Source organism: Ambystoma mexicanum, chromosome 1q (assembly GCF_040938575.1).
Source record: "Ambystoma mexicanum isolate Mex_15411 chromosome 1q, UKY_AmexF1_1, whole genome shotgun sequence".
Classification (NCBI taxonomy): domain Eukaryota; kingdom Metazoa; phylum Chordata; class Amphibia; order Caudata; family Ambystomatidae; genus Ambystoma; species Ambystoma mexicanum.
In genome coordinates this window covers 428,158,596-428,183,293 of record NC_090922.1, presented here as the reverse complement: position 1 = coordinate 428,183,293, position 24,698 = coordinate 428,158,596, and the positions used below count along the sequence as shown (strand labels likewise).

Here is a 24,698-nt window from a genome sequence, read left to right as displayed (position 1 = left end):
CTTCCGCCTCGGCAAGTCAGATGGGCATCTAGGCTGCAGACTGTACAGCCGGGTAGAAACACAGCATCCACTGCTTTGAGGCAGTCTCGGTGGTTTGTGGACCAGAGGATTATGACCCAAGATTGGGACTCCCTAAGTGATCTGACTGCGAAACAGGTGAAATCGTCAGACGTGCCCCTAGGTTGGGTCTCTCAGTAATTAACTAGAGGAAATGTATACCTCTGACGCTAGTCGCTTTTCTAAATTAATCTGTGCTACTGAGATTATGGTCAACCATGCCATTACCAAAAGGGATATGTTACAGATCAAACTACTGAAATGCGGGATACACAACAAATTGGGCACCGATTCGTTTTGCTTCAACAGTTGCTGTGTCCCTACTGTGCGCTAACGCTCAGTCACTACTAAGCGTATGGCTAAAATGAACAGTCTGTAAAGAATGTCCGGCGCTTACGGGAAGTGCAGGACAAATTAGAACCCACGAGGATGGATGGCTTGGAAGGGGGAAATTGGGATGGCCTCTTACATGCTGCCCCAGTTGGTATTCAGAAATATAGGGAGGGGACACCAACATACGAAGCTATGACTTGAGGGCCGCTGATGAGGAGTGACGTGATCACGGGCAGGGGTTTGCAGTCCTATTGACCCCTGAGAATAGCGAGTTGGAACACGCGGGGACATAGTCATATATTACATGAAGCAGGATCCTTGATACAGTTGAAAGCATTTGACATTTTTCTGCTTCAAGAGACATGGCTTGACTGCCCTCTACTTGTGGAGGGTTATCATATGTATGAGGAACTTGCTACAAAGGGTAAAAGAGGCAGACCATACATGGGCCTTGTGATAGGCCAGAGGTTTTGCTCTAGGCGGGTGGTGGCAGATTCAGCCACGGGCAATGTTCTGGCTTCGGAGGTAAACCAAGAGGATTGTACTTTGGGCTAGAAGATGCTGTTCATAAATGTATACGTACCCCCAGGCATGAAGGGAATGGAGGAAATACAAAATAGCCTTAAAGACATCCTGTTGCCAACCAAGGGGACTATGGGTGCACAACCGATTATTCTGGGTGGTGGTCTGAACTCCAAATGTATCGATGATAAACCCTGTGCAGTCTATGATAAAGTATCCTAAAGAAGTGCCATGAGGTAATGCTAAAGGGGTGCACTGCGTCTCCTTCCTGGGATAATAGGAGTTGTGGATGCTAAATGGTAGGACAGCGGATGACATACTGGGTGGATACACTTGGGAGGGGAATATTGGTTTCGCCACACTTTACTGTCAATAATGGCTGTCTCCAGATGGTGGAAAAACATAAGGTGGTGCCCATAGAATGCAGGGACAATAACATACTGGCCCTAGACATTAATATACAAACCCAGGGGGGTAGACCGAGTGGTTATACAGATATTATTGTATACTGTATATCACGCAGGTAATGCTGTCTGGTGGACAGAAAATAATTTACAAAAGATCGATTAGAAGATCACAGAGTCCTTGGATGCTGACATGGTTACATTGGCCAATATGAATGAATGCTGATGGGATTGAATGTTGGATTAGTAAACTCACTAGGAATGCCAGTGGTAATACAACCCTGGGGCAGGTGGTATGTAGCAAATCTCCCTATAGATTTGATAGGAATATACGTGGTGCCAAGCAAGCAATGCGAAAAGAACTTTGGAGGGCACAGGGACTGGAGCTAACACCCCCAGAATTAGCCTCATATACTAGATCAATAAGGAAAAACTATCAAGCAAGGCTCAATCGATGGAGATTCTCCATCCGTAATGAGAACTGGCAACAAATGATGAAGGCACTCTGTAGTAATTGTCCAAGGACGATCTGAGCAAAGCTGACTAAAGCGAAAGGTGAGGCCAAGAAACTCATATTGAACCCCAGACAGGAATTTGTATGGGTGCGGTACCAGGAGGATGGAGCTAGTGAACATTTCCTGCCCGGAATATATGATTGGAGGGTGGCCCCCGTCATTTAGCGTGGCTGTGGTCAGATGTACCATCCTCAAACCTAAAAACTCCAGGGTTCCTGAGCCAAATGGTTTAGCTAATGTTGTCCTTAAACGGAATCCAGAGCAATGGTCAAGGATATTGAAGCTGCTGTTCGAGAAAGTCTGTATTTCCCAGACCATCCCAGAGTCATGGCAGCGGTCCATACTCCTTCCTGTACACAAGAAGGGAGATTGTATGTTGCTGGAGAACTACAGACTGCTGTTGCTAGGGGATGTGACGGCACAACCGTTCTCAAACTATGTACTTAGGGCATTGCAGGAATGGGTGGAAGAATCAAAGATCCTGCAATTCATGCAGACTGGCTTCCGCTCCGGCTCTAGTACGACCCATACTCTCAGGGTCCTGGATTCCCTAATAAAATGGACCCAAGAGACAGGTGGGCAATGCTATAAGTCATCTTTGTTGACTTTAAAGCAGCGTTTGCTGGGGTCGATCAAACAAGACTATGGGGGAAGTAAACCACATGGGGATGCCCGTTGTGGCTTATTAACATCTTGAAAGCTCTCCATCAGAATAGTCAGGCGGGGGTTTGCTTAACAGAAGATTTGCAAGGGGTTAAAGCACGGATGTACCTTGGCTCCCCTGCTGTACAATTTATATATGGCTGACCTGCCGGTCCGTTTATTACTGATGGTAGGCTGCTGTCCAAAGCGAGTGGGACATCTCATTCCATATGTCTGCTCTATGCGGACGATCTTGTTATGTTAAATTATACATATGGTGGAGCCAAAGCCATGTTTACTACATTGTATAATTATGCACTTGAAAATAAGCTTAAAATAAACATGGGGAAAACAAAAGTATTGGTTTTTGCAGATAGAAAGGTGAAGTGTCCCTGCTTTAATACCACCTTGGGCAAGGTGGAATATGTAGACTCCTATCCTTACTTGGGGCTCGACATGAGTAGCAGTAAAACTTATAAGTATGTAATTGAAGCAAAGAAAATAAGGGCTCTAAGGATAACACAGTTGATCTACAAGTTTGCAAGAAAAACAGCAGGGTTTACTTTTGATGGGGTTATTATATTGTATAAACAATGATTATGCCCTATGGTGCTATATGGAATGGAGGCATTGGCTATGACGGATTTGACATGGCTGGATATTATAGAAGGGCAGTTTTGGAAATGGATTTTGAGGGTTAATGCTGCTACCTCAGTACAATATATCTTGGAATTTGTCCTGACCTTGCTAAAAGGTTAATTGTTGATTCAGTGAGGTCTACTGCACTTGAAAATCCATTCCAAACCCAAATGCCAATTGCTCCACTTATTAGGAGGAACCTGCTAGGGTAAGCCATGGTTGAAGTAAAGACATATTTGAGACATTAGTAGCCAACCTATTTAAGAACATAGGATGGAGACCAGACTACCCGAGGGGCACTATATACAAAACATTAAAGCGTATTTTTATAAGAAAAACTAAGCAGTGGGATTGGACCAATAACTATAACCACTTGGAGGCACTACGTAGCCATATTCAAGTCGCAGGAGTTCTGCATAAATATTTACAGCCACAGCAGTATGTGAGGCAGTGCCCAAACCTTGCAGTTTTGTACTTTTGTCTAAAGCTGCATATCAACCAATTGCCAACTTTGGGATCAACTGTGCACAGCGAGGGATTCCACTAAAGGAAAGATGCTGTCGCATTTGTAAGAATCTGGGCATAGCAGAGACTGCAAGACATCTTTTGACGGAATATGCAGCCCTGGGAGTAGTATATATGACAATTTTAGGCCATTTGGTATACGTGTATGAGTTAATCAAGGATAAAGCCTTCTCGTCAGAATACAGATCAAGTGTTCATATTGCCCTCATCAAAAAGCGGTTACCAGTGGTGAACTAGATATAGCAAATTAGGAAAAGATCAATTAATAAGCTACCGACATGATCGAGGTGAAGGAAACAAATTGTTTTTGTATGGCATAGTAATGAAAGCATATTAGGTTTTTACAATATGTATTTATTTCAGGTTGCAAGCTAGAGATGTAGGAGCTTGTTAATTTTATGTGTTTTAACAATTATAACGATTTGATACACAACGGCTGCTAATTGAACGTTACCTCCTCCCCGTTAGTTAGATATAAGAGCTTTTATATTTCTCATGGGCGACTAAGTTGTCAACTTAAATGGTGCATATATCTTCGTACATATTGTAAACGTAAGACGCTTTCCATTGATCTTATTTGTTCACAATTTATCAAAGTGTTCGACGGGGTATCTTAGATATTTCAGCATGATTTTAACATGTGTGATGTGAGATTGACGTTTTAGACTGTGTTTAAGTGTAAAAAATGTTTGTAAAGTTCTTTTGGAACTAAAATAAAAAAATAATAATAATAAATGGAGAACAAGTGTCCCCTCTGAAAGAAAAAAAATAATCACTGAAAAAGGTCAGCGCAACAGCAAGGAAAGGAGGGTCTAGGATTGATGACATGAGAAAGTATCAGACCAGTTTTGCTCTACTCCAAATAGCATTCTGCTATGAAGAAGCAGAATTGAGTATCCCAAGGAGGGAAAGATAGAAATTTTGACTTTCTATGGAACTCTTTTCTTTTAATGGGTTTCACATTTGGGCTTAAAGGATACAGAAGATCGACGGTAGTGCAAAATCTCATGACAATGTGAAGAACTCATTAGGAGAAATCTGCTTCTCAAGAACCTTGGGCCACCCGAAAGTGAGAGAGCAGTGTGGCTCCTTCTACTCTCACTAGTGGAGCAAAAATGTGATGTAGATGCACATGAATGGTTAGGAAATTTATGAAGGCAGGGTAAGCCATCCTGTTCTCAAACAGACAGTAACCATTTGAACTACTAACATCTGATGGAAGATCAAGCTAAAGACATTTTTAGAACAACTGCACCTTTTGGCTGATGAAAGGAAGTCTGATAATGTCTATTAAAGGAAGAGTATCTAAAGGCAGACAAAAGAATCTGTCAGGAAAAGGCATTTACAACATACTGTAGGATCATATAATGATTGCCTTTAGGAATACATTTAGATGAATGGAAGGAGGAACTAGGTATGGAAATGCCAAGCAAAACATGGTGCATGCTCTTAAAGACATTCCCAAAATAAATACAGATATACAGTGAAGCCTGATGCAACAAAATATCTATTTCCACCTATATGGAGTCTCCTTGAAAATGAAGAGACTGCGTCTGCTTGAAACATAAATCTGTTACAGATGCAAACATGTTAAGGGAGCTCCCTCACAATACTCTTAATATACTGCATGCAGTAGGGACAAATACATGAAAAGGATCACAATGGCGGCTAGTTGTGATATAAATAGACACCAACAAACCTCAAATATCATAAGAACAAGAAGTTACTTTCTTACCTGGTATCGTTCTTTCGATGGGATGTTCCTCCGACGTATTCCACATCTTTGACAGTAATTACCACTGCTGTGCTGCTTTGGAAAACGTTTTCGGCGTAGGCATCCTTCGTCGATGACATCGATGCGCTCCCTCGAGGACCTCCGTCGACGGTCGACGTCACCGGATGTTATATCTAGGACACACAACGCCCGTAGCCTTAGTTTTAGTTTTTTCCCCCCAGAACGTGGTACCAATCTTCTGCCAGTATGACTACAGAAAGCCTTGCGGAAACGTAAGCTGCAATCACATGAGAAATTCTGTAGAGAGGCAGGTAGAAAGGGTATGATGTGGAATACGTCGGAGGAACATCCCATCGAAAGAACATTACCAGGTAAGAAAGTAACTTGTTCTTTGAGGGGATTGTGTCCTCAGACGTATTTCACATCTTTGAAAGACTCCCAAAGCAGTACCAACGTATGGAGGTGGGAAAAGAATTTAGAATTTTAGAATGCCCAATCAAATTGCTGAATATAAGACTGCCTTACCAAAGGCCAAATCTTGCCCACGGATAGAGTCCAAGGAATAATGCTTTACAAAAGTATGGACAGAGGCCCATGTGGCTGCTTCGCAAATACTGCGAATCGGAACACCCTCTGTAGGGCAGTGGAGGCAGCCATACCCCTAGTAGAATGAGCCCGTAAGCCTTTCCCGCCAAATGAGAACACTCAGAGATCGTCAAAATGATCCATCTAGATAAGGTCTGTTTGGAAACAGCTTGACCTAAACGCCTTCCAGCGTAACCAATAAAGAGCTGATTGTCCACTCTAACTCAGGACGTCCGTGAGAGACAGAAACTCAACGCTCTCCTAGGGTCCAACCTATGGAGCCTCTCCTCTTCCTTACCAGGATGTGGAGGATAGAACGCCGGAAGAATTACCTTCTGGCTCAGATGGAATTCTGACACAACCTTCGGAAGAAAGGAAGGCCGCACCCTAAGGACAACCCTGTCCTTATGGAACACAGTGAAGGGTGGTTTGGTGGAAAGTGCCTGCAACTCACTCTGCGAGCGGAAGTAACCACAACTAAAAATACAGTCTTAAAGGACAACAGTCTCAGCGGGCAAGAATGTAAGGGCTCAAACGGAGCTCCCATTAGGAACTTTAAAACCAAATTCAAATCCCATCCCGGCACCTGGAAAGGTGACAGTGGAAACACATTAGTTAGTCCTTTTAGAAACTGAGAAATCAAAGGGATCTTAAAATAAGAACATTCCTCAGATGAGCGCTTAAATATGGACAGCGCCGCCAGGTAACCTTTAATAGTACCCACTTGCAGGCCCTTGTGGGCTAAAGAAAGCAAAAAATACAAAACCAAAGGAATGGAGCATTGAAAATGATCCACATTCTGTACCCTTCACCAGTCGCAGAATTTTCTCCAACGGCAACGGTACAGGGATTTCATTGCGGGCCTTCTGGCCGAAAGCAACACCTCAATCACGTCTTCAGGGAGGTCCCAATCCTTATACCTCAGCCTTTCAGATACCAAGCGTGAAGGCAGAGAGACTTGACCTCTGGATGGAGAACTCAAACCCCTTGCCGTGAGAGCAGATCGTCTTGGTAGGGAAGACGACGTGGAGGGCAGATGTCCATGTCTGGAAGGTCCGGGTACCACGCTCTCCTGGCCCATGCCGGACCAATGAGGATCATCCGGGAACCGAACCTCCGTAACCTCTGCAACACTTGCGGAATGACAGGGACTGGAGGGAACGCGTACAGCAGTGGGAAGGACTACTCCACTACAAACGCATCCCCTATGGCTCTTCTTGGAGGAAATTCCCGCGAGCAGAATCTCTCGCACTTCCCCAAAGGGCGAAGAGCTCCAACAGAACTTCCTAAGCCAGCTCCCACTCGTTAGAGACCCTGCTCTGCCTGCTCAGAGCGTCCGCCGCCGCATTTTCTTCTCCGGCAAGATGAACTGCTGAGATCGAAATTCCTGCTGGATGGCCCAGAACTAGAGCTGCATCACCTCCCTGCACAGTGGGAGTGACCCTGACCCCTATCCCCCTTTTTTTTGAGGTAGTTCATGGCCACCATATTGTCTGTCATAATCAGAACATTCTTCCCCCGCACAGACTGCAGAAAAGCTTTCAAGGCTAGCCTGACAGCCCACAGCTCTAACAGATTGATGTGGAGTCTGGACTCCGACGGAGACCAACGACCACCGGCTGTCAGCTCGTTGGCATGAGCTCCCCAATCCGTGAGGGATGCGTCCGTCACAATCATCACCTCCGGCCACGGTTGCCAAAATGGAGCCCCTTTCAACAGATTTCCTTCGACAGCCCACCACAGAAGGTCCTGCACGACCGAGGGCGGAATCTGAACGGGATCCGACATCCTGCCGGAGAACTGTGACCACTATATCTTGAGCGCCCACTGCAGAGATCGCATCCGCAGCCTGGCTTCTGGCACCAGTAAAATGCAGGATGCCATGAGCCTGAGCAATCTCAAGAACTCGAACACCGGGAGACTCTGGAAACGTTGAAGCTTGTCCACCATCTGCAGAATGTGATGAGCCTTCACCTGGGGGGCGAACACTGCCCCAGGGATGTGTCGAGCACTGCTCCGATGTACTGGAACCGCTGGATAAGTGTCACATGAGACTTCTTTAAGTTGAGGGAGAAGCCCAGCTTGTGAAGGGAGTAGCAGGTGATGTACAGATGATCCAGGACTTGCTCGGGAGAGCGCGCCCTGATTAGCCAATCATCCAGGTAGGGGTAGACTTGAATCCCCCCCTTTCCTGAGATGTGCTGCCACCATCAGCTTGTGAAGACCCTCGGGGCGGAGATCAATCCGAACGGCAGGAACCGAAACTGAAAATGCGAGTCGCCAACCACGAACCACAGGTACTTCCTGTGCTTGGGATGAATCGGCACATGAATGTAAGCATCCTTGAGGTCGAGAGAGACCAACCAATCCTGAAGCTGAAGGGCCTGGAGGACTTGAGAAAGAGTAACCATCTTGAACTTGTCCTTCCTGAGGAACCTGTTCAAACCACGCAAGTCCATGATGGGTCTCAAACCTCAGTGTTTTTTCGGGATCAAAACATTGGGGAACACCAGCCCTTGTACCTCTCCGCTACAGGCACCAGTTCTATGGCACCTTTCTCCAGCAGGGATAGGATTTCCTGCGCAAGGAGCGGATCCGGACGCTTCAAAGAGAGCTTCCCCAGTGGATTGTCGAAAGGCCTCTGCCGGAAAGGAAGACAGTAGCCATGGTCTATGATCTCCAGAACCCATACATCTGAAGTAATGGCACGCCATTCTACATGATGCTGCGCCAGCCTTCCCCTAACTGGCAAACCAAGGGCCATGGCCTCATGACTGAGCGCAAGCGGCTGCGGCAGTGCCTGAGGGCAAGGAGGCAACTGCCCGAGCGGCTTTGGCACCGCGAGTACCTTGTTTTCCACCTTTGGTACTCCTACGTTGGCCCCTTTGACTGGCAGCCCCTCTCGATCTACCAAAGGAAGTGTAGTATCGAAAGGAACCTCCCCTCCATTGCTGTCCCCTAGGACAAAAAGGCAGAGATTGACATACTGCAGCGCTCAAGGACTTTGCCGCAGCTTTGGAGGTCTGCAACCTCTCAAGGCTCTTGTCAGCCTTGCTGCCAAAAAGATGGTGAAGCCCGGTGCGAGTCAAGGGCGGTGCTTCGTTTGGATCATACGCTGTTTTGCTGCTGTGGCTCTGGACTATAGACCATTGGAGTGGAGTGGAGTGCGAGCTACAGCGTTTCCTTGCACTTGCTTTTGAGCGATTTTGAAAGATACATGTGCTTGTGCTTGCAGGACTGAAAAGGAGCCTTTCTCCTTTAAGGCTTCCCGAGAAACAAGCCACGCCCCCTGGAACCAGGAAGTAAAACGCAGAGCCCTGAGCCCTCGCGGCGTGAAGCCCGGTGCGAGTCAAGGGCGGTGCTTCGTTTGGATCATACTCTGTTTTGCTGCTGTTTGGCTCTGGAGGGCCTGGAAGGCAGCTGTAAGTGACGTTGCGAAGCCCGGCAGAAAGGTCCGATTCTGCCCAGCCCGCCTCAGAAACAGAAACAGCTGAGCGTCCGTGAATTCCGAGGCCGACCAATGAGCGCTAGGGGTGCGGAACAGATGGAGCCATCCCCAGGCGAAGAGACCTCAGGCGTGGGAGTACACACGCGAAATCGGCTGCGGAAACAATTTTCTAAAAAGGAGCAAGGTAAGGCAAATACACCCCACCTTATGCCAAACACGCTGCACCAAAAAGCAGAGCTGCGCGCTTTTGAGCACTTAGATCACCCAGTGGTAACATCCTCAAAGACTCCGAATGATGGTTCACTTAGCATGGTACAAACTGTATTTCCAGTCAGTCCAATATTGCCATGTTCTATTACATTACCACCTTCAACAGCAGCCGCGACAGCTGAGGCTGTAGTTGCAGCAGAGGCAGGAGTGGGTGGATTGGGAGTGGAAGTAGGGGCAGGAGTTGACATCCCGCCTGTAGCGGCATACCCTGAGGTGAAAAACACAACTCACTACACCTATACAGGCACAAACTCTGAAACGACTCACCAGCAAAGTACAAACCTTAATGTGCCGACTGTAATGCTCCCGGCAGACGAGTTTGAAGGTCCAATATCTGAAGAACGTCAAAGAGAGCACCTTGAACACAACAAGATCGAATTCTCTATGCGACCGCCAGCTCTCCCTATAATTGCACAAATTGATTTAGCAGAACATCCTCCAACAGTATACCTAGATGCCTCCGAGACCTTCTCATTCGACATCACTGATGCAGATCTATTAGCAATGCGATCTCCATCAGTTGGAAGCCTAAAATCTCCCGAAAAACAAATCAGCTCTATGCAACCTGATGACACATCAAACAACACAGAGGCGCAGCATGGTCACCCTAGCATACAAGTGTTTCAAAAAACAGAAAAACTACTTGACCTGAGGCCTCCTCTCCAAAAAGACGTTTCTCAAATGCATATAACCACGCATGTAATAACATGCCCTGCGGACAAAGTAGCTAGACGCACATCTAATGACGCAGATAACAACACCGCTCCCGCTGCCTGGGCAAGGACTGAAAACAAATTGCCCAAGTTAAAATCACAGATGACTCCAAATGTGAATACATCAATGTCCTTCGACATTGCTGCGCGGGAAGCGCGGCTAACTGCCCGTCTCAAATCAGATTATAATCTAATGTGTGAACGCCTAAATGAAAGCTCTTCATTCAATAATCCAAATGAACAAACACCTGGTAATATGGCAAGCACTCTGCGTAAAGAAGCTAAACACACTTCTAAAAAAAAAACACTTTCTTCGCCACATCTTGAGTCCGTAGTAAGCCAGTTGAATCTGGATGTACCGGATGCCTATCAACAAAACAATCGACAGAAAAAAAAACACGTTGAACACAATGTAAATCAGTCAGAAAACAACTTGACTGAAAACGGGACAGTGGATCAAAATGAAACTAAAGGTCCCGAAAATAATATGAATAACAAAGGAAACATTTCCATCGCAGCCGGAATACAGATCCATAACAATGTCCTAGCGGCCACTTCAAAAGCACTAATGCCATTCATGAAATTATATGAGTCAATAAAAGAATCCATACAGGACCAAAACGCCATTCTAACTATGTTAAATAACAAACTGTTGACCTTAGAAAAAGGAAATGAACATCTAAGCATCCGTCTGGATCTTGAGGCTGCGTCGACCCATCAATGGCACTCTCGTCTAAATGAAATCACACGACGAGAGGCACACGAAAAATCAGATCTTGCTGAAGCCTTAGTAGAGTGCACCAAGTGGCTTAGACATAATGTCACAGTACAACCACTCATCAACCTAATGAGAGAGCCTACAGTAGGCAATCTGTGTCATGCTGATCATGAGAAGAAGTCTAAACAACAAGGGAGTCATGATCATCCACGCAAGCAACAAATCGATCTGGAGGAAAAACTCACAGATACTGTGACTAGCGCTGACAAAATGACAAATAAGAACGTGGAAAGCAATCAAATCGAGAAAGCAATGCCCCCTAATGCTGAATCTGGCATCAAAACAAACAATATAACGGGCTCCGCTACTACGATTGATATCCAAAGAAGATCTACCACACGAAAAGAAATTGTAGAAGTGACAGTTGGAGCAAAGCAGAAAGAAATGCCCCCTATATCACTGATCACAACGATGAACCAAGCAGCTCCAACAGAGAAGAAAATCTCGTTTGACATATTCTCAGGCACGGCAAAAACCATACAAACGGCAAAACCAGTAGACAAAGTGAAAACATCTCATTCCACTACCCAGAAAACTCAAAAGAAAGGTCCAGCCACAAAACGCCCACGAACGAACGAGGCAAAAAAATTTATAAGAAACTTAAACACACCGCCGCGACCATTGATACAAAAAACAAATGTTGTGCCAAAAAAAAATGATGACGCGCATGAAACTGCCAAGCAGGGTACTGCCTACCGCACAAATCACAAAGAACCTCCTATCAAACGCAGAAGAGACGACATCAGTCCGTCGGTTGATCGATCCACAGATGAAGAAATTGAACTTTGTGATCTATCAACTTACTCTGTCGACGATGAACAAGAAACCGGTGATGTTTCTAAGGTACATGACCCGTCAGAAAGAGAACAGATCACTTTAATACCATCCAGCAGAGAAGAAAGAGATGCGCATTCGGATCGCTATCCTTTGGGCCCAGACGGGCGAAGGCAAAAAGAAGTTGAAAAACGGCGAGAAACTTGCGGAATAAATAAAACAGAAACAAACAGACGATACCAAACCTCACCCGCAAAATCATTATTGAAACTAAATCCGAAACATACAAAGGCCCAATCCAAAAATCTAAATCAATCTGGCATACAACGCGGAAGTGACAATCTGATCCATCATACAGGTTGTCTGGACAAACTGGAGCTCGAAAATATTCTAGAGGAAAAAAACGAAATAAACCTCAACAGAACAAATGTGATGAAGCTGTTGCATAGTATACCTGCCTTGAGGAATATCCGATCTGACGATATCAATATCGTTGAATATAAAAAAGAATCTAGATCAGATTGGGTAATCCTGCATATGCAATCCAAAACAGTGGCGCGTCCAATTCTTGACGCAAAAGAAGATCTACTGTTTTACGGATTTAATCTAACTACAGTAATCGATTCTCCAGTTTCAAATAAATCGACACAGGGACATGACCAAAACAAAAAGCCATTTACTACAAAAAGAGAGGACCCAAGAAACCAACTTAAAAAACATTTATCTCAGGCCTCCGAAACAAATAGACGAAAAAATAACGCATAGGATCATGGAAGGTCCAGACAAGTGACCCAACTACTAACAACTTGGAACACCAGAGGATTCACTCATCTATTTCGTGAAGGAAGAGAGCAAGACATCAGAAGCCTGTTTATTTGTTTTCAGGAAACATGGCTCAGAAAGATACCCTCCTGTGACGGATACACAACATACTTAAATGAAGCAGGCAAAAACAAACTGGGAAGGCCTTTTTCCGGCCTTCTTGCCATGATAAAAAATTCATCAGGATGGAAAGTAATCGACATCCAAAATCCAAATTTATTTGTTCAAGCAATCACGCTTGAAGCATCGCCACATATCATACAAGGACTAAAAGGAAAACAACATCTGCTGTTGATAAACACATACTGGAATCCCGCAATGATCTCAGATGATGACTACTTGAGGTCAATAACTACTCAAATAGATAACTGCTATGTAGCATTTGTCGCACCATTTATATTAATCTGCGGAGATCTAAACTTCTCATGGTTTAAAACACCTAATCAATCTAATATAGACACTACACAAGTGATCCCATCTGAAAGGTCGGATCGAAGCACGAAATGGACACATGAAATATCAGCTCGTAATTGTGTGTTGCTAAATGGGAATACTAAAGGAGATATTCCTGCTGCAGCAACATGGCAACGTGGTGGTCTATCTAAAACCTTAGACTACATATGGGCATCTGATAACCTGCATGCCTTGATTTCTGACTTACAAGTAAAGCAAATGCCCAATAGTGATCATAACCCACTTATTCTATCATGGTTTACGAGCTCAATAACAACGCCAAAATGTTACCCAATGCAATTGGACATCAACTCCTCCCTAAACCGTCTAAGAATAACTAACAAACAAATCGACAAAATAACTTTAGCTTTTATGGAGGCATGCTCCACAAACTTTCACACAGAATATACTCCTCTCCTGGACCCGCACCGAAAAACAAACAAGAAAACGGTGAGAGACCACACTCATCCATTTAGTCCAGCTTTAAGTGAAGCAAAGAAGCTCCTTACCAGTGACTTAAAAAAACTAAAATCCATCGGAGGGACAAACCTACTACAACATTTAGCCACCAGGCGTCAAAAATACCGGAATTGGCTGAAATCCTTCAAAGCCACTCGAAGACAGGAACAAGCAGAACTAATGCTGCGTCTCCTAATTCAAAAAGACAGTTCCAATATATGGAAAATAATAAATAATGGTTGCCTGAACCAACCCAATTACCTAGCAAACGGTGTGAACGCATCCTCCTGGATAACTCATTACGATACAGTTTTTAACAACACTGGTGATGATAAAACCTCAAATTTAAAAACAGATCAATATATCTGGGATACAAGAGAATCACTCGAGAACATCTCACACGCAATTCAGAAGCTAAAATCATCACGTGCCGCTGGCCCCGATGGAGTATCCAATATCATGCTCAAAACAAACAAAACAAGCTGGTCAAAGTTCATCAAGGTGCTATTCGACCAGATTGCCCGAACATCTAAAATTCCTTGCTCATGGACGAAAGCAATAATCGTTCCAGTGTTTAAAAGAGGAAACAAAGACGATCCTGCAAACTATCGCCCCATAGCTCTGCTTGATACGATGGGGAAGATATTTGCCACTTTCCTCCAAGAAAAAATTGAAAGGTGGGCAAAACTGAATAAGATATATGATGAGAGACAAACTGGATTCACCAAAGGAGTCGGAGTAGAACTTAATTTAGTACTATTAAATCTGGCCAAACTAAATGCAATAAAACAAAAAAAAAGGTTGTACTTAGCGTTCATAGATCTAAAACAGGCTTTCGATTGCATAAACCGGAAACTGTTGTGGCACAAACTGAAAAAATGGGGATGCCCAAACGAACTACTAGCCCCACTAGTGGCACTACATACAAAAACCAGTATCCGTGTGCGTCTAAATGCAGAAGGCGAACTAACCGATGAAATAACAACTACACAGGGTGTGAAGCAAGGATGCCCACTAGCAGCCACTCTGTTCAAACTTTTCATCTCAGATCTACCCGAAGCGTTTGCTCAAACGAGGTGCTTTCCTCCAAAAATCAATGGCACACATGTAACACACATAATCTATGCAGACGACATAGTGTTGCTTGATTGCACCGAAATAGGTCTACAACGATCACTAACAGCTTTGCAAACTTACCTAACAGAAAACCATCTAAGGATAAACGCAAACAAAACGCAAGTGATGGTTGTTGGATCAGAAAATAACCTAAAAAAACCGAGGTTTAACTGGCACATCGAAAAAGAAATATTAGCAAGAATAGAAGCCATCAGATACCTGGGTGTTTCATTCAATAGATCAATCAGAGAGTGGAGCTGGACAAACGACATCACCCAGCGAATGAAAATGTTCGCTCTACAAGGTCGCAAACTACATTTAAACTACGGGAAATTTTCACTCCAACCCGTAATGACCTTTTACTTACAGAAAGTGATCCCAGCAATATGTTTTGGAAGTGAAACAGGGTGGAATATCAGAGCAAGCCTATGGGCACAAGTTGAAGGTTGTTTTTGGCGTAAAGTTCTTCAATTACCACAATGTGTCTCAATGGTGGCTGTGAGACACGAACTTGGCCTCGACTCCTTGCACTCTACCCTACAATGGAAATCCATACTACTGCTGAGAAAAATCAGAATGGTGCCGGTAGAAACTGCTTACACAATCTTGGCTAACAAAAAAATTGACGCATCTGCATCTATGCTAAAAAGCTGGGAAGAAAATCTATTAAGCATCCTGGAAGAAGCAAACATAAAAATGCCTTTGGTACTACGGATACCAAAACAGGCAAAAACAAAATTCATGCAATACAAGTGGATAAAAAATGCGGAAAGGCGTGTAGCACTATCCTCTGGACTAGATTTTGGACCGAGTGAACAGGAAAGAGGTAACCTATCGCAATATCTGTCCAAGTTTCCCTCGCAATACCATCGGAATCAATTTCTAAGGCTTCGTCTCAACTTGTCCAACACCAAGCTATATAAAAGAAGAATAAAAGATCCCATGACGTTCGACACAAACTGTCGCTTCTGTAAGCAGGAACCTGAATCAATCAAACATCTCATAATCGAATGCACACAAATTTCTGTACAGCGTACCCTCCATCTCGAACGCTTTTCCCCTAAAAACGGCAATATGGAAGAATGGTGGTCGTATCTGATAACGGGAAGAAATGCACAACTAACCTGTAACGTGATTAACTTTATGGACATGATACTGACAAACTATTGTAAATCATTAGCTCGCCAAAAAAAACAGGGTTTAACCTTAGATGATCCATCATGCCCACGCTTGCCTAATTCAAGGGAAAACAGAATAACGGCATGACGTGGGCTGGGGAGTGCAAATGAATTGAATGTGACAAAAAAGTTTGTTTTTCTTTACAAAACTAAAGTCAATAATAAAAAAATAAAAAAAAAAAAAAAGATGGACACCATCAAAGGGCATGTTGAGAAGCCAGGACTGTACATCTGGAGCAAACCCGACTCCCGCAACCACACAAACCTGCACATCACGGTGCTCACCGCCAGGGACAGCCTGACACAGTCTGCCACGTCCAGACCTGACTAAACGGATTCACACATGGCATCCTTGCCATCCTGAACAAGGGCTAGAAAACCATCCAGTTCCTCCCCTTCAGGAATATGTTCAGCTGCCAAAGATACACAAGTCCACAGAGTGTGAGTGAATCTTGCAAAGGCACAAACGGAGTTGGCTGCCTTTAAAGCCATACCCCCAGATGAAAATACTTTCTTCGCCCAACGATCAAAGCGCTTGTCGTCCCTATCCGGAGGGATAGTAGGGTACGCAGCCTGCTTTGCTGGGGCTGTAGACGCCTGCACCACCAAACTCTCCGGAGTAGGGTGCGTAGACAAGTAGCAGGGGTCACCACTGACTGGGCGGTATTTTTTCGGCAACAACTTATTCACTACCGGGAGACTCTCCGGAGCAGTCCAAGCCACCGCCACCCTTCTTTGTAAGGCCATATGAAATGGCAACACCGGGTCAGTGGGTGGACCTTGGTCCAATACATCTTTCAGGTCATCATGCAGAAAATCCACCGGTGGAGCAGACTACCCCAAGTACTCAGTCACCCTCGACATGAGACCACTGTACGAGGACTCGGCATGTGTACCAGGCTCAGGCCTGCCAAACTCAACCTCCGGAGAGGTATCATGACAACTGGCGTCATGTAAAGATTGACGAAGGTCTTCCAGTTGGCTATGACCAGACAACAGGTCATCAGGAATCTCAGGAGGCACAACTCCCTCCTCATCAGACCCTTCCTCCACCTCTGAAATGTACTCCAAAGGTTGGAACAATTCGACCCTGGGAGGACTAGAGTATGGGTCAAACATAGGCCGGACAGATTTGCTAAGAGCCTTTCTCTGAGCTTCCCCATCTCTCCATGGCACCTCCGGTAAATTCTCCTCAAAAGGCGTTGAGGGCGCCGATGGAAGTGGCATCGACTTCGACCGAGGCGCCGACGACTTTGACAACGGCTTCGAGGCCGGAGCCCCGAGCGTGTCCTTCGATGGCGCCAATGCTTTCTTAGAACGCCTCACAGGCTCCAACGGTCTCGACGGCGTCAAGGACCGGGACAGGGCACGGTGGCGATCATCCTTGTCTGATCGGGACCGCGACAGTTCCCGATGATCACGCCGAACACCCGAGCCCAAAGGCGTTCGAGTGATGGCTCTAGCACGTTCCTTGCCGGCTTCTCTCCAAGGCACGGACGGAAATGGTCATCATCTACCGGCGGAATTCATCCCATTCGGCCTGAGACAAGTGTTTCGTGGGACAAGCCACCCGCCGTCTGGCGGAGTCCTCTGACGAGGACAGGGAAGGCGACCGGTGACGGCGCTTCTGTGAATGCCTCGAAGAGGCAGAGGAATGGCGGGACCCACTCCTAGAACAAGAGTCACCCCTCGAATCGTCGGTCGAAAGACCAGTAGATTTTGACTTACAGGGTTTAGCAACCCTACCTACCAACAACTTCTTCCGCTCCTGCAAGGCCTTCGAAGTAAGGGACTGGCATTCATCGCAATCGTCGGTGGCGTGGCTTTCGCCGAGGCACCAGAGGCACACGTCGTGGGGGTCCGTAATGGACATTTTGGAACCGCAGTCCCGACACTTTTTGAAGCCCGACTTTGGGGTAGAAGAAGAAGACGAAGACATTTTTCTCAACTTTAGCAAATGAAGTAGAAGAACCGAGGCGCGCCAAGATTCCGAAGCGAACACGTTCGCGGAAAAAACAGAACTGAGGCTACGGGCGTTGTGCGTCCTAGATATAACATCCAATGACGTTGACGGAGGTCCTCGAGGGAGCGTATTGACGTCATGAACGCAGGACACCTACGGCGAAAATGTTTTTCGAAGCAGCAGAGCTGTGGTAATTACTGTCAAAGATGTGGAATACGTCGGAGGACACAATCCCCTCGAAATGAGGATTTGAGGCGCTTTGGGGACTAAAGAATTGTTGACATATGCGATGGTTCCAACTCGGCAGTGACCTCCTCCCATGTTGCCAGTGGATGGCAACAACTACCTGACCCTGGAGGTGGTTATATGAAGGAAGATAATATGGGAGGGGACAACTACCGTTGAAAGGGGATGATTCCATTGGATGAGATGTCGTATTCCTCCCTTTTTTCCTAGCAAAGACACGATAACACTTCAGTTCTTGAGGGCTTGTAGTCACCACAATTCATCCTTATTGTAAAAATCAAAAATTCCTTCCTTTATGTTTTTCTAGACAAAACCCCATGTATACCTTAAACACTCAACACATAAAACATCTTCAGTTTCTGAGATTTATTTGAAGTTTTTGAACAACATTGTTTTAGAAATCCAATTGCCTCTATGGGCTTCGCTCCCATAAATCCTGAAAAGCTGAGATGAAGAAGAGGAGGGAAGGGTTGATCTGAACTAAGCAAAGTCCAAAGACTAACATGCAGAGTAGTTGTTTCATTGAAACTAAAGTGCACGGGACATTTAAAAATGGCAACCGCAGTATCCAGTAAAGTAGTATGGGCGAGAACCATGGAATGAAAGATGGGCACATTCATGGGATGGCTCTCAAACGCGAGTTACAGACACTGGCGTGGCGTGAAGGAAGGAAGGAGAGACAGCAGGCAGGTCTAAAGGACTGCAGGAGAACCAGGAGGCGCAGCAGAGTTCCTGGAAGTTGTGGAAAGGAACAGCGTTCTCCAGTTCAGGCCACCGAAGAAGCTGGCAAGCGACTGCAGTGCTGCAGGAAACACTAAAAAGACATCCGGATTGTGTGAGAAGCTAATCCAGAGAGGAAGCTTCACCGCAGAGGCACACCATAAGTTGGAGATGCCACACACTACCAGTAAGTTGAACCAGAGCCATTGGGACCCCCGGGGTGTACCGACAAACAGGCGTACAAGGAAATGAATCATGTAAAATTTAAACACAGATAAAACAATATTAAGCCAACGTTTAGCAGGAAGACGATTTGAACACAGACAAGAAAAAGTGCAACAACGAGGCCTGAACAATGCATATGCATGAAATCTTAATGTGGGGGAAAGATGAAACAAGTGTTAGCCTAAGTAAAGACATTGGACAGAACAAAATAGATGCTGATGTGATTTATTGACAATATCAAGTGAAACCAATAAAGAGGTCCTGGTAAAGAGAAGGCACCAGGTAGCTGACATTGGGGAAAGAAGTACACCAGGGGATCTGTAATACCCCAGAGGAGGATTTTTAGCAGAGGAGTATACCAGGTAATCCACTGAAGTTGTGAAAAGACTTTCAATATTGTGGCAATATATCTGGCAGGGGAGTATACCAGGGGATCTAAGAAGGGCATAAAGAGAATTTGTGCCTGCCAAATATATCAGGCCTTTATGATGAACTTTGACCATTCGGGGAGGATACTTGGCAGGACAGTAGAAAGGGAATTTGAAAAGCCCTGTGAAAGGATCCCTGGCAAAGGAGTACACCAGGTAATCCACCAAAGAAGAAATGCATGCAAGAGTTCTTGGCAGCCTAGCCTGTGGGAAGATACCTGGCAAGGGCGTATACCAGGGGATCAGAAGAACCAATAGGGGGCTTCCTGGGACAGGAGTATGCCAGACAATCCATCAGAGTTGTAAAGAAAGTTTAACAGTGATTTAAAATACCTGGCAAGAAAGTGTACCAGGGAATCTGGAATGTACATGAAAGAAGTTCTACTATGTAAATCCACCAGCCAAGCTTTTAAGTTTACAGAACAAGAAACCTTGTGAATCCAATATTAAGAAATTGTTGTCCAAGAGAAACACTTTTGTTATAAAGGACATAACAGATGCTTGCAACTTACTCGCTAGCACTTCCCTCCATGGTACCCCTAGCACTTACCCCCTTCCCTCATCCATTCCCTCTCCCTACACTTTCACGTTCTGAATGCCCACAAGGCCTAGTGGGACTGCCTCTTTCTTTCTTCATTGTTTGCCTTTCACTCCCATGGTCCCTTTCCGATGCCCTGTGGGCGTTTTGAAACAATTTACTTGATGTAAAAGCGCTTTAGAAATGCACAATAAAATAAATAAAATAAAGGCAATATTAAGTGAACAAGAACTTTCTGAATCTAATGTGAAAGCCTCAAGGAATTGTCCGATAAAAAGACACACTTGTGTTACAAATAAACGGTTGTTTAAAAGAGCCACTTCGGCCATCCTCCTAAAAATCCAGGAGAAAGGAAGCATCCTCTGGTTTCAAGGATTTCCCTGTGGAAAACACTTTTGGATTTATCTTTATATTTTGAATGTGAACATTTTGCACTAAACAAGTCAGAGAGATTTACTTGCACCCTTAGATGTTTGTTTTTAGTGTGAGGGTCATTTTAGAATGTTTTGTATACAAGGACTAAGTTACTAAATACGTGACTCAGACTGATTGTTAGTTTTAATTTCTTAAGTAGGGAACCTCTTTCTTTTAAGATAGTGCTAGAGAGGCGTTCTTCCAACCCATTTATGTTAAATACAATGATTAATAATGAGAATATTACAACTTTGTGTCCATAGCTCATTTTTGACGCCTCACACATCTAGATTGTCCATGCAGGATAGGGCAACCATGGATACGAGAAAAAAAAGGATACTTTCAAATAGATGTGGAGCAACTACTTGGAGTTATAATGCTGGAAACCATCAATGTTATAATGCAAAATCAAAAATGCATAATGCTGGGGGATTGGCCAAGATGAAGTGAGAAGCTGATTTCCCCCTGTTGTTCCACTCGAAGGTCTGAGACCCCTCTGACTGTGCTATTATTTGAGAATAGTTTCCCTGACAGGAACAGCTGGACCCTCTGGTGAGCCCAGACGTGGCTGGTGAGGTGTGGGTGAAAAGTGATGTGGTTGTATTGACATGGTGCATGGAGGTCCCAAGGTAGTGTAGGTGGGGCTGATGTTGGAAACATTTTCTGCAATGTAGAGAGACAACAATCCATGAGCACCCAGTCCAGCTTGGCAGAAGCAGATAGATTTTCCAACTTGCCAGGTTGGGACAGGAGCTTGCAGCGGAGCATTGTTCTAATTTCACCAGGAAGACAGGTTGAACGTGCGTCTATCTAGCCCATTCATCCTGCACACTCTGCCAGAGCGCCAGGCTCAACAGTTGGTCGAAGCACACCAGTCCAACAGCCAGGGAAAGACAGCGAGGGAAAGCAAAGTGCAGGATGCCGGTGGAGCTTCTGTGGAAGGGCCTGCTTGGCAGACAATGAGTGAGTTAAGCCATTCTCCATTGCATGGACTGGGGGTACTGAATCTCCCCCAGCCAGTACCCCCAGCCCGCTGCTAGATCAGAGCTAAAGGGAGAATGGGGGGCCAATGCGGGAAGACAGGGAGCAGAGGAGAGGCCCGAAGACCTGGTGCCATAGCAGCCTTCTCCTCCAAACAGGGTAAACGGACAATGCAAGTGAGTCTCTTGGGTCTTCCCCACCAGAGACTCAGTTCTGCACCAGAGTTGGGCTGAGGCAGCTGGCTCACCTTGCCTTTGAGCCTGCATTAGAGTTTTTTTTGAGGTCACACATCCAGGGCCCTAACCCACTAATGCCGACTACAATCCCACACCCCGTCCAGATTTTACCCATCTGACTCGGACCATAAAGGGAGCATGGGCATTGGTGGGGATCTGAGACAAACAGGCAAGGCACTACTCCAAGAGTAGTGGGATCGACAACACCAATTGTGAGGGCAACAAAGTGGACCCCCTGGAGTAGAGGACATTTTGAGGGAACCCATGCCAACTCCCAGCCTTTAATCTAATAAAAGGGACATCAACGTGCAAGCTCCCCGACTTAAAAATAATCCTTGCTGCTTTGTGTGGACTTCCCCTGCATCTGGCACACAGGGTGAAGAGTTGGGTGCCATCTTTATTTTGTGGGGATTGCCATCTATTCTGGGGTGCCACCAGCTGCTCTGGTATCCCGCCACATGAGGACTCTTCCCTATCATCTAAAATCAAGTGGGAAGAAGCAAAGTACATCTATATGACTGCCAAGAGGGGACAGGCATTTAAGCCATGCTCAAGGGCACAGACTCAGTGTCGAGACAGTTGTGGAATGCTCGCATATACCGACATGGGTCAGTAGAGAGCCAAGGACAACACTGGCACCGCAATTACCAAATAATAATTTGGAACCTCCCAAGCAGCATTCGAGAAAGAACTTAAATCAGTCCCACACGAAGATTGAGTTACACTGAGGGCTTAACCTTTGAAAGCTTAAAAAGACTACAAAATCACAGACCTAATTGTTGATGGACAGGATTCGCTCCTTTAAGAAGGATACTGGGAAATCATTCAGTTATTAGATTCCGATACACCTTTGCTGAAAGAAGGGGCACATCTCCTCCAAGCAGGTAAATCTGCTTTCACCAATAAGTCTTTAGTTGGGCTGGTGGACCCGTTGTTTACATAAGGGTTTGGACTGTAGGTCCCAGCTAGCTTTCCATCTCACTACTTCAGGGATCTAGGAGTACACATTTCAAACAGTCTCTGTGCCGAGCTCTTCATACCACTCCAGCTAAACTGTTCTCTACCCCTGGATTCTCACAAGCTTCAGTTCCACTGGCTTAGCAAACTCCTTCTGACACACTCTTCCTGTTTGGCACTCTTCGCTCGGTCATTGCCAGTTTTCTTCTCCTACTAGCTCAACTACCTTTACCCTGTCATCACTCCCTTACTTCCATAAAGCAAAGAGGTGTCCGCCCTCTTTGTCAATCACCTTACCAATGCAAATATAAAATTGAGGGTTTGGATGAGTGGCTCTGCATCCCTATTGCATTTATGTCTTGTGAATGCCCTTGCTCAACAGGCCCACCATCTTCTCTTTGCTATGGCCAGTGGTAGTGATTTCTTGCTAACGTTATGCATGCTTTGTTAATGAGGGTCAATCCATGCATTTCACATCATTGCCTGAAGTGATCAATGCTCGGTCAATCATTTTGGAATCCGGTGGCATTCTCACAGCAGCCAGCCTGAAGGTATGCAATAATAGTTCCTTCATTTCCTTTTATAGTGCATGTGCCTCTCGCCGTACTGCAAGAGTTTCCAGTTCCTGGAGATGGATTTTTGTGAAGCCCACTCCCATACCAGAGACTTTGCGCACCTGGCGTTCCCTGTTTTGTGCATGGACCCAGGACTCGGTTCGTAGACTAAAATGAATCGCTTGCTCCTAGTGTAAAGGGAGTTTTGGGTTATTCTCTCCAACTTTATGGCAACAGTTTAATTCTGCCCCTCCATCAAATGGACATCCCTGAGTCCATTGAGGTATCTTCTTCCATGCTATCTGCTACCTACATCACTGCACACAGCAAGGAGGGGGCTGGTGGAATCCTTATTTTACCACATCCTGGGTTGCATCATAAAGCGTGTGGCTCCATTTCCCCTCTTCCCCCAAAAAGCTCCCAGCCTTAAGCTAAGAGTAATAGGCAGCTGACCTTGTCACAAAAGTCACAATGTTTAAAAATGCTTAAGTCCTTTCCCATGAAGGATAAACAAAGTTCTCCTCTGACAGGCCAAAGGAAAGGAAAAACCCAGTGAAAAAAATGAAATCGTTGCCTGGAGTATCCACTTACCGGAAGAAAAACATTAGCATCTACCTCAATAATTAAAAGCAAAATTAGCATCAAATAAATGTAATTGTTTAAATGATGGCATGTACCTGGCAGACATATTGTTTTCTGGAAGAAGAGGAATCTCCAAGACCTTTGTGCTGGTAATGACAATCTCTTGGCTGGCTGTAGCAACAGTCTTCCCAGTGATCCTGTGCACTTGGTAGAAAGCGTGAGGTCTCAAATACCGATCATCTGCTGTGCCGATAAACATCTGTAAGTTCACTGGCTTTTCATTGTATCCAAGAAGCTGAAATAAATGTGCATTCAGTCAAAAATCACACATGTCAAATTGTTTACCATACATAACGAGTAAATATTGTGGCCCAAAAACATGTCAGTCAATAGAAATAGGTGATAAGCTCTTGTTCTGATGTGCAAAATATGGTTTGTGGGTTGGGGATATTTTTTTAACATCAAAGTTATAAAAACATCTGTACAAGATAGAAAAAACAAAATTGTTGTATCACTCAGCCTTAAAAAGGTGAATATGGCAAAACGGTAATTGGCAAACACAAATGTTTTGCCTTTTGTATCAGCATTGTATATGCATTTGCCAGGCAATGGAAACACATATTTGACTAGTGAGAGATACATAAATTAGTACATCTGCTCACACTAAAGATTGCCTCTGCCTACACAGTAGGCTTTGATGACCTGCAGAGAGGGGCAAAGGCCATCATTGTGAGCAGCTCTCCCTTTTTGTTGATGAAAAATAAGCCACTCTAATGGGCAACAATCATTTTGCCTGCCACATACTGCATTAGGGATCTGGCACTTGCGAGACCCAAACAGCAACAATGGGCAAACAACAGGTGCTGACCATGTCCTGGTGTAATGT

At 45.1% G+C, this 24,698-nt stretch overlaps 1 protein-coding gene across 1 annotated transcript in view; it reads right to left on the bottom strand.

Annotated features, from left to right (window-relative positions):
• NFATC3 (nuclear factor of activated T cells 3) overlaps positions 1–24,698 on the bottom strand; it is a 1,594,447-nt gene that overhangs the window by 636,970 nt on the left and 932,779 nt on the right. Inside the window, exon 4 of the mRNA XM_069639728.1 lies at positions 23,908–24,107. Within this exon, the coding sequence (XP_069495829.1) occupies positions 23,908–24,107 (200 nt within the window). The remainder of the gene's footprint in view (positions 1–23,907; positions 24,108–24,698) is intronic.